This window comes from Hyla sarda, chromosome 6 (assembly GCF_029499605.1).
Source record: "Hyla sarda isolate aHylSar1 chromosome 6, aHylSar1.hap1, whole genome shotgun sequence".
Classification (NCBI taxonomy): Eukaryota; Metazoa; Chordata; class Amphibia; order Anura; family Hylidae; genus Hyla; species Hyla sarda.
In genome coordinates this window covers 36,053,502-36,069,842 of record NC_079194.1, presented here as the reverse complement: position 1 = coordinate 36,069,842, position 16,341 = coordinate 36,053,502, and the positions used below count along the sequence as shown (strand labels likewise).

The 16,341-nt window shown below is 42.9% G+C and overlaps 1 protein-coding gene across 4 annotated transcripts in view; it reads right to left on the bottom strand.

Moving 5' to 3' along the window:
• Positions 1–16,341, bottom strand: part of AKNAD1 (AKNA domain containing 1) — a 109,451-nt gene that overhangs the window by 58,613 nt on the left and 34,497 nt on the right. Inside the window, exon 1 of one of the 4 annotated variants that reach the window (XM_056523501.1) lies at positions 5,151–5,285. The exons of 1 other annotated variant lie outside the window; for it this stretch is intronic. In XM_056523501.1, the coding sequence (XP_056379476.1) occupies positions 5,151–5,196 (46 nt within the window). In that variant the 5' untranslated portion in view covers positions 5,197–5,285. Of the gene's footprint in view, positions 1–5,150; positions 5,286–16,341 lie in introns of those variants that run through there. 2 more of the 4 variants (XM_056523498.1, XM_056523500.1) reach the window with 2 other exon arrangements.

The window sequence follows — 16,341 nt, the reverse complement described above, 5'->3', positions numbered from 1 at the left end:
AAATGATGTGTCTTATGTGTTGAAATGGTGAACAAGGTCTCTTACGCTCCTCTGTGCCGCAGGATTTCTCTTCTTCTAGTAAGGCCTTCCTAGGCAGGCTGTACAAGAAGATCACCGATAGCACTGATCAGTACTATGCTATTACATACTGCTGAACAGTACATTCAATCTAATGATTGCATATAATAAATCTCTATGGGGACTAAAAAAGTTAAAATTAAATAGAATAATGTTTAAAAAATGTATATAAAAAAGGCCACACTACATATGAAAATTGTAATCACTCAAAGGAGTGTTCAGTCCAGAATATGCATTCAAAAGCTTCTAATCTTAATTAATGACTATATTAAAAATCCATAAACACCAAGACTACATTACAAAGTTCCCATTATCGTACGCATGTCAAGGACTTACAGCCCCCTTAAAGGGGTACTCCGGTTGATTTTTTTTTTTTAAATCAACTGGTGCCAGAAATTTAAACAGATTTGTAAATTACTTCTATTAAAAAATATTTACCCTTCCAGTACCTTTTAGCAGCTGTTTACTACAGAGGAAATTCTTTTCTTTTTGAATTTCTTTTTTTGTCTTGTCCGCGTTGCTCTCTGCTGACACCTGATGCCCATATCAGGAACTGTCCAGAGCAGGAGAAAATCCCCATAGCAAACCTATGCTGCTCTGGACAGTTCCTGACACGGACAGTGGCGTCAGCAGAGAGCAGTGTTGACAACACCAAAAAGAAATTCAAAAAGAAAAGAATTTCCTCTGTAGCATACAGCTGCTAAAAAGTACTGGAAGGATAAAGATTTTTTAATAGAAGTAATTTGCAAATCTGTTTAACTTTCTGGCATCAGTTCATTAAAAAATAAGTTTTCTACCGGAGTATCCTTTAAAGGGTTCCCCTAATCATGCTCCCAGAGGGGGATATGTCCGAAAATATTGTAGCAGCTTCTGATCCTGTAACTTGCTTGCAGACTATCACGACCTGGAGAGGCAGTTGCAGGAAGTCTCATACAAGTCAATTGGACTTTCAGCAACTCTGTCTCCAGACTCCAGAAGGCAATAGTCTGCTAGTATGTCCCTGCATCGGAAACAGCCTTGATATTTTCAGACATATCCTGCCGCCTGTAGCAAGATTAGAGGTACCCTTTTATCAGGGCTCAAGTCCTGCAGGAACGTGTGGGAACTGAGTTCCTGCACGTTTTCCACAGCAGGAACACTGTTCCTATTAGCCATTGAGTGGTGAGTAGTGTTGGGCGCGAATATTCGCATTTCGAATTCTTATTGTGAATATCGCAAATCGCGAATATTGCGAATAAATTAGCTATATATTCGAAATTACGCATATTCACTTTTTTCCGCATATGTGAATATTCGCATATTCCTTCTTTTCACTTGTGGGCCAATTAGAATGATGCAAATACACTTGTCAGAGGTTATCAACAACATCCCTAGCAACCAATAGTAAAGTTGCCAACCCCCTCACTGGTGTCTTCCTCGAATAAGCGAATATGCGAATATAATGAATGTGCGAAATTCGCGAATATAGGACAAATATTCGTCTATATATTCGCGAAATATCGCAAATTCGAATGTGGCCAATGCCGCTCATCACTAGTGGTGAGTTCCCCCACTTTTTTTCCCAGAACTTGACCCCTGCCTTTTATGAAAGAACATGGAAAAAGCTGCACTTTCTGCCAGGTTCCTTTACAGATTACACCTCATCTCTAAAGATCTGTAGATCCTGGGATGGCCCAAGCGATCCTAGGATGTACATTTTAGGCCTCGTTCAAGGAAATTTCTGAGCAGAATCCGACTGAAAAATTCAGCTCTGAAATTCTGTTGCAGCAAAGACCTTTTGTTTTCAATGGGATCCACGTTGGAAACATCCGGCCTCCTCAGAAACAATTGACATGTCAATTCTCTCTATGGTATCCGCTCAGAAATGCATTGCCATCTATAAAGACAGCACATGTCCAAGAGAACCTAGCACCTGCACATTCTGCTGGCGCCTGCAACCTGCGGAAATTTTCTGGGTGGACATTCCGCCTTGTGAACATACCATAAAGCAGCTTCTAGTTGCTTTTAGGGTGGCATTGGGCTCACATCCAGCTGAACAGGTTACACCTTTGCACAGAATGAGGACAGAAAGGCATCCATCAGCTTGCATTTGTAATGTCCGCGCTCCCACCAAACACACTGGCTGTGAGCGCTCTCCTTTCATGTCCCTGCTGCCGGCGGGGCTTGGATTTGCATCACGGGACGCGCCCGCATGCGAGTTTCAGCCTGTCACTCACCTCCCTGGTCTCTCGTGCCCTTAGCTCCGGCACGCGTGCCCCCGCCTCCTAGAGCCAGAGCGCTTATATTTAACCCCTTAAGGACTCAGGGTTTTTCCGTTTTTGCACTTTCGTTTTTTCCTCCTTACCTTTTAAAAATCATAACCCTTTCAATTTTCCACCTACAAATCCATATTATGGCTTATTTTTTGCGTCGCCAATTCTACTTTGCAGTGACATTAGTCATTTTACCCAAAAATGCATGGCAAAACGGAAAAAAAAATCATTGTGCGACAAAATCGAAAAAAAACCGCCATTTTGTAACTTTTGGGGGCTTCCGTTTCTACGCAGTGCATATTTCGGTAAAAATGACACGTTATCATTATTCTGTAGGTCCATACGGTTAAAATGATACCCTACTTATATAGGTTTGATTTTGTCGCACTTCTGGAAAAAATCATAACTACATGCAGGAAAATTTATACGTTTAAAAATGTCATATTCTGACCCCTATAACTTTTTTATTTTTCCACGTACAGGGCGGTATGAGGACTCATTTTTTGCGCCATGATCTGAAGTTTTTATCGGTATGATATTTGTTTTGATCAGATTTTTTGATCACTTTTTATTCATTTTTTTAATGGTATAAAAAGTGACCAAAATACGCTTTTTTGGACTTTGGAACTTTTTTGCGTGTACGCCATTGACCGTGCGGTTTAATTAATGATATATTATTATCATTCGGACATTTACGCACGCGGCGATACCACATATGTTTATTTTATTTTTTTTACACTGTTTTATTTTTTTTATGGGAAAAGGGGGGTGATTCAAACTTTTATTAGGGAAGGGGTTAAATGACCTTTATTAACACTTTTTTTTACATTTTTTTTGCAGTGTTATAGCTCCCATAGGGACCTATAACACTGCACACACTGATCTCCTACACAGATCACAGGCGTGTATTAACACGCCTGTGATCAGCATTATCGGCGCTTGACTGCTCCTGCCTGGATCTCAGGCACGGAGCAGTCATTCGTCGATCGGACACCAAGGAGGCAGGTAAGGGCCCTCCCGGTGTCCGATCAGTTGTTCGGGACGCCGCGATTTCACCGCGGCGGTCCCGAACAGCCCGACTGAGCAGCCGGGTCACTTTCAGTTTCACTTTAGAAGCGGCGGTCAGCTTTGACCGCTGCTTCTAAAGGGTTAATACCGCACATCGCCGCGATCGGCGATGTGTGGTATTAGCCGCGGGTCCCGGCCGTTGATGAGCGCCGGGACCGAAGCGATATGATGCAGGATCGCGGCGCGATCCCGCTTCATATCGCGGGAGCCGGTGCAGGACGTAAATATACGTCCTGCGTCGTTAAGGGGTTAAAGGGCCAGCCCTTAATTAGTTGATGCACCTGCACTGTGTTCTATAAGTATTTGCACCTCCCATCACTCCCTGCCGGATCTTTGTTGCTTTAGTGCCTGAGAGAAAGCTTCTGTGTTTCTTGTTCCTGTTACCCTTGTACCTGACCCTTGTTCCGTGTCCTGACCCTGCTACTGTGCCACCTGCCCTGTCCATCTGCTATCCTGACCTCATCTTGTCTGTATCCGGCCTTACCACGCTTTATCCCAGCTACCTGTGTGGACGAGTTGTACCAGGGGTAGCGACCTGGGTGCCACCTGCCACAGCAAGTCCATCCTGCTTTGCGGCAGGCTCTGGTGAAAACCAGCGGCACCTTAGACTCCGCTCCATGGCACGGCTCACGTCATCATCCACACAGGCCAAGAGGATCCACCACCTGCCGTAACCCTTACAGCATTGTCATATATAAATGCAGGCGACAGAAGAAACAGTAAAACATTTTTAACAAAAACCAATAGCAAAGTAGGTTTATTTGTAGTATACACAATACAAAGGCGTCCATAACATTTAAGGCAGAGTCAGAGGGCAGGAAAAGGCAAGTGGCAGCAGGTTTAAAGGACCAAAAAATCCTAATATTGACAGCCATTAGCCCAGACCTCTGATGAAGCTGTTTGAAGTGAAACATGTTGGGGGGGGGGGGGGGGAGGGGACATTACTAAAAGTGCTATTGCAGTATGACCCATGAAAGGGGATTTAATGTTCACATAGCAAACTTTACATACTGACAGAGAATCACATTTTAATGGTTTACAGGACACACTGTCAGTATTTTAGTCATTTTAATATTCTTTCATCCCACACTCACACACCTGCTTTGTAAAGGGCACAATATAAAAAAATAAAATAAGACTGTATTACGGAATTATTTTATGTGTACTAAATAAGTAATACCCAAATTCCGAAAGACGCTGACGCCTGTCAATAATGCAACGTGGCGCGTTACGAAATTAACTTAAAAGGCTGAATAAAAATATTTTCTTAAAAAATGAACAAAAACATATGGATTGTAATGAATCAAGTAAAAATACATCTCTCAAATAGACAATAATGGTGACAATAATAATAATATTAATCATAATAATAGTAAAAACAATGCCTGATATCCAAGCTGTGCAGATTTGTAATTTCTTTGCAAAAATGAACATGAAATATACAATTGAGCTAAGAATTTTCCATTGAGTTTACTAAGCGATGATGAAAAGATATAAACAGTTCTTTGGGGTTTAGGAGTTTTTGGGTTGTTTTTTCAAGTGCTAAGTGTAACCCTTAGTCCCTATGGCATTCTTTTTCAACCAGGGCGCCTCCAGCTGTTGCAAAACTACAACTCCCAGTATGCCCGGACAGCCTTCGGCTGTCCGGGCATGCTGGAAGTTGTAGTTTTGCAACAGCTGGAGGCGCCCTGGTTAGGGAAACGCAGCCCCATGGTAAAAAGGAAATAAAATTATCAAATTTGTATCTCTTACCAGAAAAATACGGCTCTGTTTGTTTCAGGTTCTTTCGCCTTCTCATTTACCTAGAGGAGGCATCACATAATGCACACGCTATTTCTTGGACAATGTTTGCATCAGGTTACGTGTATTGTAATCCGGGCTGTGCTCTCCATCTGATACTTCTTGTTGGAGTCTCTATAGTCGTAACCATACACCCTGTCATTTAGTATTCTCTTTCTTTTTGTACTTTGTTATTCTTTACATTGCCAGGACGCTGTAACACAGCAACCACCACAGACTATAGGAAATCCTATAATCTGCAGCAATATAACAAGTGGGGGGCAGAAAATTCACAGCTTGTGCAAAGCTTGTAGTGTATTCAGTCCTATTTTATATATATATATATATATATATATATATATACATATATACATACACACACGTATATACATATATATATATATATATATATATATATATATATATATATATATATCTCAATATAAATATATATATATATATATATATTTTAGGGATAGACCGATTATCGGTTAGGCCTATTTTATCACGATTTTGGACGTTATCAGTATCGGCAATAACCTTAGCGATAATCCGATAATGCCCCGCCCCCCTGCTCTCCACCTCCCCACACCGCACCCCCCACTTCACCGCCCGGAGACAACCGCCGCCGCCGCTGCCCCATTGCCTCCCCCATCCCCGGTTTTATAATTACCTGTTCCCGGGGTCCGCTCTACTTCTGGCTCCTGCGGTGTCCTGCGTTAAAGGGGTAGTCCAGTGGTGAAAAACTTATCCGCTATCCTAAGGATAGGGGATAAGTTTGAGATCGCGGGGGGTCCGTCCGCTGGGGCCCCCTGCGATCTCTCTGTACGGGGCCCCGGCTCTCCGGCCAGATAGCGGGTGTCGACCCCCGCACGAAGCGGCAGCCGACACGCCCCCTCAATACATCTCAATGGCAGAGCCGGAGATTGACGAAGGCAGCGCTTCTGCTCTGCCATAGAGTTGTATTGAGGGGGCGTGTCGGCCGCCGCTTCGTGCGGAGGTCGACATGCCCCCTTCCCGCGGGCTGTCGGGGCTCCGTACAGGAGATCGCAGGGAGCCCCAGCAGTCGGACCCCCCGCGATCTGCAACTTATCCCCTATCCTTAAGATAGGGGATAAGTTGTTCACCACTGAGTCACCACTGGACTACTCCTTTAAGCTGTGCGCTGCGCAATGATGAGTGACTTCCTCAACGCGACGTCACCGTCAGTGCGCACAGTGACAGCTCAGGACGCCGCCGGAGCCAGAAGTAGCGCGGACCCCGGGAACAGGTAATTATAAAACCGGGGATGGGGGAGGCAATGGGACAGCGGCGGTGGTTGGACTAAGGACTGGCAGTGGGGGAGAAGCGGGTGGCGGCAGCGGTCCCTGGACAAGCAAGAGCCGCTGCAGTTCATTGATTTAAAGCGCCCGCTTAAAATCAATGATCTGCAGCGGCTTCTTCGGGGCCGGGGGGGATGGAGAGACAGCCAATAACTTATACCGGAATATCGGTATAAGTTATCGGCTATCGGCTGATTAAGTAAATTATTATTGCATTTACCTTCCAAAAAAAAAAGGGAAAAAAAAGGCAAAAAGACACACACTATATTTTTATTATTGTCGGCTACATTTTTAGTTCCCTGCCCGCACACATAAATTAATCCCTGTTTAAAAATTTATAAAAATGTAATTATAAAAAAGATAAATTTCGTTAAATAAAAATTTTTCCATCATTACTGTATCTTTTTAAAAAAAAAAAAAATTTAATGGTACCCTGCAAAATTTTATTAAAACAAGGTATCTCCTTCACTTTTTTGGATCCCTAAAGTCCAAAAAAGAATAAAAACCACCTGCAAAAATGCCAAAGTTAAAACCCACATGGCGTTTTTCTTGGCGTTTTTTTGTTTTACTCCCACAATTTCAGGGGAAAAAACTTCATTGGCTCAACATGCTGAGATTTAGCAAAACCGCCAAGGAGCTGAAAAAGAGTGAAAAACCCCCAAAAGGATTAAAAAAACAGAACGCCAAACTGAAAAACGCAAAGTGGGAAAAAGAATTTTGCAATCTCTCATTGATTTACAGCTAACATCTGGCCGCAGCGGTTTTTGGCAAAATTGGCTTTTTTCTTGGCATTCTCCACCCCCCCCCCCCCCCCCCCCAAAAAAAAAAGAAGAAAAAAGTGGAATTCCAGCCTTACACTATGTACAATGTGCCGCACGTGTGCATAAATTACACCATGTACAAAAATTTACAGAACGTATTGTGTCGGCTCCTGTGATAAGTCTGTTTGTTAACACTTGTACCTAGATAACAATAATCTATTCGTGAATGAAAGGCTTGTACTGGTGCCGACTAGAATTGTGTTATTATTTGTATTAATATTTATTGTAAATATTGACATGTAAATTGTTAAACCGTTAAAGCGACACTCCAGCCACCATTTTTGTGCCATAAGATGCATTAGCAAGGTGAGGATGTTCCCCTGCTAAAAGCAACGCCTTGTGACTTTATTGTACACTGGCTTTAAAGGGGTACTCCGCTGGAAAACTTTTTTTTTCTTAAATCAACTGGTGCCAGAAAGTTAAACAGATTTGTAAATTACTTCTATTAAAAAATCTTAATCCTTCCAGTACTAATTATCTGCTGAATACTACAGAGGAAATTCTCGACCACACGACATCACGACCACAGTGCTCTCTGCTGACATCTCTGTCCATTTTAAGAACTGTTCAGATTAGGAGAAAATCCCCATAGCAAACATATGCTGCTCTGGACAGTTCCTAAAATGGGCAGAGATGTCAGCAGAGAGCACTGTGCTCGTGATGTCAGCAGAGAGCTCTGTGTTCCAAAAAGAAAAGAATTTGCTCTGTAGTATTCAGCAGCTAATAAGTACTGGAAGGATTAAGATTTTTTTTATAGAAGCAATTTACAAATCTGTTTATCTTTCTGGCACCAGTTGATTTAAAAAAAAAAAAAAGAAAAAAGTTTCCCACCGGAGTACCCCTTTAACTGCTTTAAATAATAAATACAGTGGACTCTGTTTTCCATTACATCAGTGCTTCCAAACCAGTGTGCCTCCAGCTGTTGCAAAGCTACAACTCCCAGCATGCCTGTCAAGGCTGTTCAGGAATGCTGGTAGTTGTAATTTTTCAACAGCAGGAGGCACCCTGGTTAGGAAACACTGCATGACATGGCACATGAAAAAGTATCTCTATGGCCAAGTACACATCGGCGTTGAGCTCCGTTTTATGGAGCACTGTTTGCGGAATCCGTCCAATATACGGGACTTGAGCGGAGAAAAAAATACTGCAAGCAGTAATTTTTTCTCTACTTAACTCCCGCGAAACAAATGACACCCGACGGAAACCCGAGAGACCCCATTCAAAGTAAATGGGACCTGTCGGGTGCCGTGAACTGTCAAGGTCTGTTGTTTGTCGCTTACTAGAAACAGTACTGGAAGAATAAAGGAGAAAGATTGAGGTTTTATTATTTTTTTGTTTTTTCTTTTTTTCTAAAGGGTACCTCTCACCAAAAAAACTTTTGATATATTATAGATTAATGTATGCAGAATAACTTTACAATTGCATATTATTAAAAAAATATGCTTCTTTCTATTTAATTTTCCACTTTGAAGAAATGACCACTAGGGGTCTCCCTACCAGTCCTGGCAGCAAGCATTTCAGACTCATGCTGGAGTCCTAAACACTACGAGCTGCCAGTCTGCTTTGTCCACAAAGGAGAACACTCAGAGCTGCCAGCCTGCTTTGTTCACAGCCTGTTTGGCTGTGAACAAAGCAGGCTGGCAGCTCTGAGTGTTTAGGACTCCAGCACGAGTCAGAAATGCTTGCTGACAGGACTGATCGGGAAAAATACAATAGAAAGAAGCATTATTTTTTATTAACATGCTATTGGAAAGTTATTCAACATTCATTAATCTAAAATATATCAAAAGTTTATTTGATGAGAAGTAACCCTTTAACTCCATAAAAGCATCCATCCAACCATACTATCCATTGTAAGCACATATACCTATACATTTAAATGCATCTGCCATTGACTTGAAAAATAAATTAAAAAAAACAATGGTGGCTAGGATAGCTTTGTCAAATCATAGGCCCTAGAGCAGTGGTCTCCAACCTGCGGACCTCCAGATGTTGCAAAACTACAACTCCCAGCATGCCCGGACAGCCAACGGCTGTCCGGGCATGCTGGGAGTTGTAGTTTTGCAACATCTGGAGGTCCGCAGGTTGAAGACCACTGCCCTAGAGTATTTGGCACCCGGTTAGATCCATTATTTGGGACCCCACCAAGGGACTGTGGAGGATGTGGAGCCAAAGCCATCAATCATGTGCGGTACGCACTACTGTGTAAGAGAATCGGCTGGTCAATGGAACAGCACCAGTAGCAGAACATCTCTGCTCATTGCCCATTTGTTTGTGCCACCCGAGGCACTCGGACTAATTACCCCCCCCCCCCCCCCCCCCCCCGCCCCCCCCATTAGGGTGATTCTATTACACAGCCGAATGTTTTCATGAAGATCAGTCACAACTACGCAGCTAAAAAAAAAACATGCATTACATGCTGATTTTGTTGCGGATTCCTCGTGGATCTCATTCCTCTATAGAGAACATGGTAAGGTCAATCACAAATCCACAACATAGTGAGCGGCTCATGTGAATTCAACCAAAGGTGGGAAATTTTTTTTTTTTCATAAGCATTTTTTTTTTTTTTTTATTCTCTGAAAAAAAGAGTTGTTGCCCTACAAAAACATGGCCCAAGCTATAAGTATATTGCCAAGATTGTGATTTAGCATGGTGGGTAAAATCATACAGCTGTTTTACAGGACAGGTTCCACTGAGAATAGGCCTCGCTATGGTCGACCAAAGAAGTTGAGTCTACTTATTTAGTGGTGGTCTTTGGGAAACAGACATATCAGTGCTGCCAGTATTGCTGCACAGGTTGAAAAGGTGGAGGGTCAACCTGTCAGTGCTCAGACCATACGCCACACATAGAGTTGGGAAGGGATAGGGGAAACATTTTTTAAATTGTTAGAACAGTTTTTTTTTTTTTTTCAAAGCTCCATAAAAAGCTTAAAGGAATATGTTCTTTTCAAACTATACAGTGGTCCCTCAACATACGATGGTAATCCGTTCCAAATGAACCATCGTTTGTTGAAACCATCGTATGTTGAGGGATCCGTGCAATGGAAAGAATAGGAAGTTATACTCACCTGTCCCCGCAGCTCCGGACCGTCACCGCTACCCTGGATGTCGCCCTCCATCGCTGTTACAGCGTCCCCGGGGTGTCCCCGACACTCCGGACATCTCTGCTTCCCCGGGATCCTCGCTCTCCGTCGCTGCCATCACGTCGCTATGCACGCCGCTCCTATTGGATGACGGGACGGCGTGCGCGGCGACGTGATGACGACGATGGAGAGCGCCGGCGATGCAGGGGATCCCGAAGAGGACGCGCCGGAGCCCCAAGGACAGGTAAGTGATCATCACCGGAGCACACAGGGGCACCGTAAACGGCTATCCGGAGGCAGCTGAAGCAGTCTGCGCTGCCGGATAGCTGTTTATGCGATGGCCCCGACATACAAAAGCCTCTGAGAGGCCATCGCATGTTGAAATTATCATATGTTAGGGCCATCGTAGGTCGGGGGGGGGGGGGGGGGTCACTGTATATCATTAAGACCTTCATTAAAGACATCTAAGAATCTCTGTAAGTTCTCCGGTCTCACCTGAAGACAAGCAAATCCTGGGATACAATTCAAATACTAAGAATGTAATTTTAAAAGAAGAACAATATGCATTTCTGTCACTAGGAGCGCTGCAGGGAAAAGGTTTCAGTTCAGTTTGGTTGTGATTGGGCTTCATCTTGTTGGTATTACAGTAGTGGATTATTTCTGTCCCCTCAGATTGGCTTTAAAGTATACTTGTCATCAAACCATATTTTCTAAACTAACTCAGATTATACAGTCATGGCCGTAAATGTTGGCACCCCTGACATTTTTCGAGAAAATTAAGTATTTCTCACAGAAAAGGATTGCAGTAACACACGTTTTGCTATACACATGTGTATTCCCTTTGTGTGTATTGGAACTAAACCAAAAAAAGGGAGGAAAAAAAGCAAATTGAACATAATGTCACCAAACTCCAAAAATGGTCTGAACAAAATTATTGGCACCCTTAAAGGGGTATTCCGGGCAAAAACATCTTATCCCCTATCGAAAGGATAGGGGATAAGATGTCTGATCGCGAGGGGCCCGCCACTGGGACCCCCCCCCCCCGCGATCTCGCTGAAGCACCCGCATTCTATGCATAGCTGCATCTGAAGTTTTGGAAACTTCCGGGCTTCTGAGACGAGGACGTGACGTCATGCCTCGGCCCCACCATTCATGTCTATGGGAGGGGACGTACGCCGTTACACCCCCTCCCATAGACATGAATGGTGGGGGCGTGGCGTGACGTCACGTCTCCGTGAGATTGAGATTGTTGATATTTTTCCACAATTTTGATTCTCAAGTCCTCAGACAGTTCTCTTCTCTTTCTGTTGTCCATGCTTAGTGTGGCACACACAGACACACAATGCTAAGACTAAGTGAACTTCTCTCCTTTTTATCTGCTTTCAGTTGTGATTTTTATACTGCCTACACCTGTTACCTGCCCCAGGGGAGTTTAAAGGAGCATCACATACTTGAAACAATCTTATTTTTCCATAATTTTGAAAGGGTGCCAATAATTTTGTCCAGCCCATTTTTGGAGTTTGGTGACATTATGTCCAATTTGCTTTTTTTCCTCCCTTTGGTTTAGTTTCAATACACACAAAGGGAATAAACATGTGTATAGCAAAACATGTGTTACTGCAATCCTTTTCTGTGAGAAATACTTCATTTTCTAGAAAAATTTCAGGGGTGCCAACATTTACGGCCATGACTGTATTCCCTAACTACTCCTAACACCCTTCCTGCTCTTTAAAAAGCTATGTATCACACCTTTCCCCTTGCTCACATTGTGTAAGCTCCTGGCACAAGAAAGTGGGCGTTCCCCAGAAGGGGCGATGTCACTGAATCCTGTGAGATCTGTGCCTCACCATCCCCTGCACGCACTTCCTGAGTTTAGTCTCCTGCCAGGCCGGAGGAGACCAAACTAACTATTTGACTTGTGGCAGTAAACAAAACAGAGCCACCTTGTGGACATTTTTTTACTCACATTAAAAACATATAAAGGTTGAGAATTTTAACAGCAAGTAAATAGCAAAGTGTCTTATAATTACTGTTTTATAATTAGGAACAATAAATTAAACGTTTAGTTTGGTGACAGGTACTCTTTAATTGACATTTATCTATTTGATTCCTTCTTATGTTCTCTACCATCGCAGATAATGTTTTCCCCATATTTTCTGGATGACTAGTAAATTCATAAAACTACTCCACTGCACGTTTTTCAATTCTTTAAAATATTTCCACTTTTTCCAGAAAAAAAAAACAGGGACATTTTTTTTTCCCATGGCTTCCAAATTTCTGAAAATTTGACATCTCTAGCCACACACAGCACCAAACTGGTCTGCATAGCTGTCATCCCAGAATGAAATCTCCGTATTTGACTCTGCAGATGCGCTACTGACTGTCCCTAGAGTGTGCCTGTGCGTCCTGCTTTTGTCTGCTCATAGCAGCAATCTGACACTACAAGCAGACAAAGTTAATGCTCTCAGCGTAGCTCAGGGAGTAGAGGGAGCGCCCGCAATGTCTGTGAGTACAATGCGCATGCGCGCGGCATCTCTCAGATCACTTTGTATCTGCTCGTAGCGGCGGATTGCTGCTACAAGCAGACCAAAGCAAGATGCACAGACAGAGAAGGAGGCACTCTCTAGGGTCCTCGGTCAGTAGCGCATCCGCAGAGTCAAATACGCTACAGATGCGCTGTGTGTGACCCTACCCCTAAGGATGAACCAAAAGAAAGCCTGAAAACTGTTTGTTGAAGGAAGGAAGACTAAGGACATGGATTAGTGGAACCATGTCCTGTGGTCCTTATTTGGTTCAGATGCTGTCAAGCGTGTGTCATGACAACTAGGTGAGCAGTACAAAAAAACAAGTGTGTTTAGCCTACAATACAGTCAAGCTTGGTTGCGGGGTGTCATGGTCTGGGCCTCCATGAGTGCTGCTGGCACTGGGGAGCCACATTCCATTGAGGGACCAATGAATGACAACATGCACTGTGGCATACTGAAGCAGAGCCTGATCCCCTCCCTTCAGAGACTGGGCCACAGGGAAGTATTCAGACATGATAATAACCCCAAACACACTCAAGACCACCACTGCCTTTCTACAGAAGCTGAGGGTAAAGGTGAGGGTAGAGGTGAGGGACAAGTACATCTCCAGACCTAAACTCTATTGAGCATCTCTGGGGCCTCCTCAAATAGAAGCTGTGGGAGCGTAAGGTCTGTGATGTTGACATGGAGGAGTCAAAGAGGACCTGAGAGGCAACCTCCGCTCCGTGCATGGATTACTGTCGACCACAGCACAATGCGGCGGCCGACATGTTCCTCCATGTTGTCTATAGAAGAGCCGGAGATATACAAATGCTGGATCTCTGGCTCTCCCATAGAGATATATTGAGGGGCCACCTGTAGGGGATAAGATGTTCTGTAGCAAAGTCTCCTTTTAAGGCAGTATTAGAAAATAATGGTGGCCACACAAAATCTTGACACTTTGGGCTCAATTTGGACATTTCCATTTAGGGGTGTCCTCACTTTTGTTACCAAGGTTTAGACATTACTGGTTGTTTGTTGAGTTATTTTAAGGGGACACGCCATTAAACACTGTTATACAGGCTGTGCACTCATTACTACAGAGGGTCATTTCTTCAGTGTTGTCACATGAGAAGATAAAAGAAAAGATTTACAAAAATGTGAGGGGTGGACTCACCTATGGGAGATACTGTATTTAATGTGAGGGGTGGACTCACCTATGGGAGATACTATATATAATGTGAGGGGTGGAGTCACTTATGGGAGATACTGTATATATAATGTGAGGGGTGGACTCACTTATGGGAGATACTGTTTATATAATGTGAGGGGTGGAGTCACTTATGGGATATACTATATATATAATGTGAGGGGTGGAGTCACTTATGGGAGATACTGTATATAATGTGAGGGGTGGACTCACTTATGGGAGATACTGTATATAATGTGAGGGGTGGACTCACTTATGGGAGATACTGTTTATATAATGTGAGGGGTGGAGTCACTTATGGGATATACTGTATATATAATGTGAGGGGTGGACTCACTTATGGGAGATACTGTATATATAATGTGAGGGGTGGAGTCACTTATGGGATATACTGTATATATAATGTGAGGGGTGGACTCACTTATGGGATATACTGTATATATAATGTGAGGGGTGGACTCACTTATGGGAGATACTGTATATATAATGTGAGGGGTGGACTCACTTATGGGATATACTGTATATATAATGTGAGGGGTGGAGTCACTTATGGGAGATACTGTATATAATGTGAGGGGTGGACTCACTTATGGGAGATACTGTATATATAATGTGAGGGGTGGACTCACTTATGGGAGATACTGTATATATAATGTGAGGGGTGGACTCACTTATGGGATATACTGTATATATAATGTGAGGGGTGGACTCACTTATGGGAGATACTGTATATATAATGTGAGGGGTGGAGTCACTTATGGGATATACTGTATATATAATGTGAGGGGTGGAGTCACTTATGGGAGATACTGTATATAATGTGAGGGGTGGACTCACTTATGGGAGATACTGTATATATAATGTGAGGGGTGGACTCACTTATGGGATATACTGTATATAAAATGTGAGGGGTGGACTCACTTATGGGATATACTGTATATATAATGTGAGGGGTGGACTCACCTATGGGAGATACTATATTTAATGTGAGGGGTGGACTCACCTATGGGAGATACTATATATAATGTGAGGGGTGGACTCACTTATGGGAGATACTGTATATATAATGTGAGGGGTGGAGTCACTTATGGGATATACTGTATATATAATGTGAGGGGTGGAGTCACTTATGGGAGATACTGTATATAATGTGAGGGGTGGACTCACTTATGGGAGATACTGTATATATAATGTGAGGGGGGGACTCACTTATGGGATATACTGTATATAATGTGAGGGGTGGACTCACTGATGGGATATACTGTATATATAATGTGAGGGGTGGACTCACCTATGGGAGATACTATATATAATGTGAGGGGTGGAGTCACTTATGGGATATACTGTATATATAATGTGAGGGGTGGACTCACTTATGGGATATACTGTATATATAATGTGAGGGGTGGACTCACTTATGAGATATACTGTATATATAATGTGAGGGGTGGACTCACTTATGAGATATACTGTATATATAATGTGAGGGGTGGACTCACTTATGGGAGATACTGTATATATAATGTGAGGGGTGGACTCACTTATGGGAGATACTGTATATAATGTGAGGGGTGGACTCACTTATGAGAGATACTGTATATATAATGTGAGGGGTGGACTCACTTATGGGAGATACTGTGTATATAATGTGAGGGGTGGACTCACTTATGGGATATACTGTATATATAATGTGAGGGGTGGACTCACTTATGGGATATACTGTATATATAATGTGAGGGGTGGACTCACTTATGGGAGATACTGTATATAATGTGAGGGGTGGACTCACTTATGGGATATACTGTATATATAATGTGAGGGGTGGACTCACTTATGAGATATACTGTATATATAATGTGAGGGGTGGAGTCACTTATGAGATATACTGTATATATAATGTGAGGGGTGGACTCACTTATGGGAGATACTGTATATATAATGTGAGGGGTGGAGTCACTTATGGGATATACTGTATATATAATGTGAGGGGTGGACTCACTTATGGGATATACTGTATATAATGTGAGGGGTGGAGTCACTTATGGGATATACTGTATATATAATGTGAGGGGTGGAGTCACTTATGGGATATACTGTATATATATTGTGAGGGGTGGAGTCACTTATGGGAGATACTGTATATATAATGTGAAGGGTGGACTCACTTATGGGAGATACTGTATATAATGTGAGGGGTGGAGTCACTTATGGGATATACTGTATA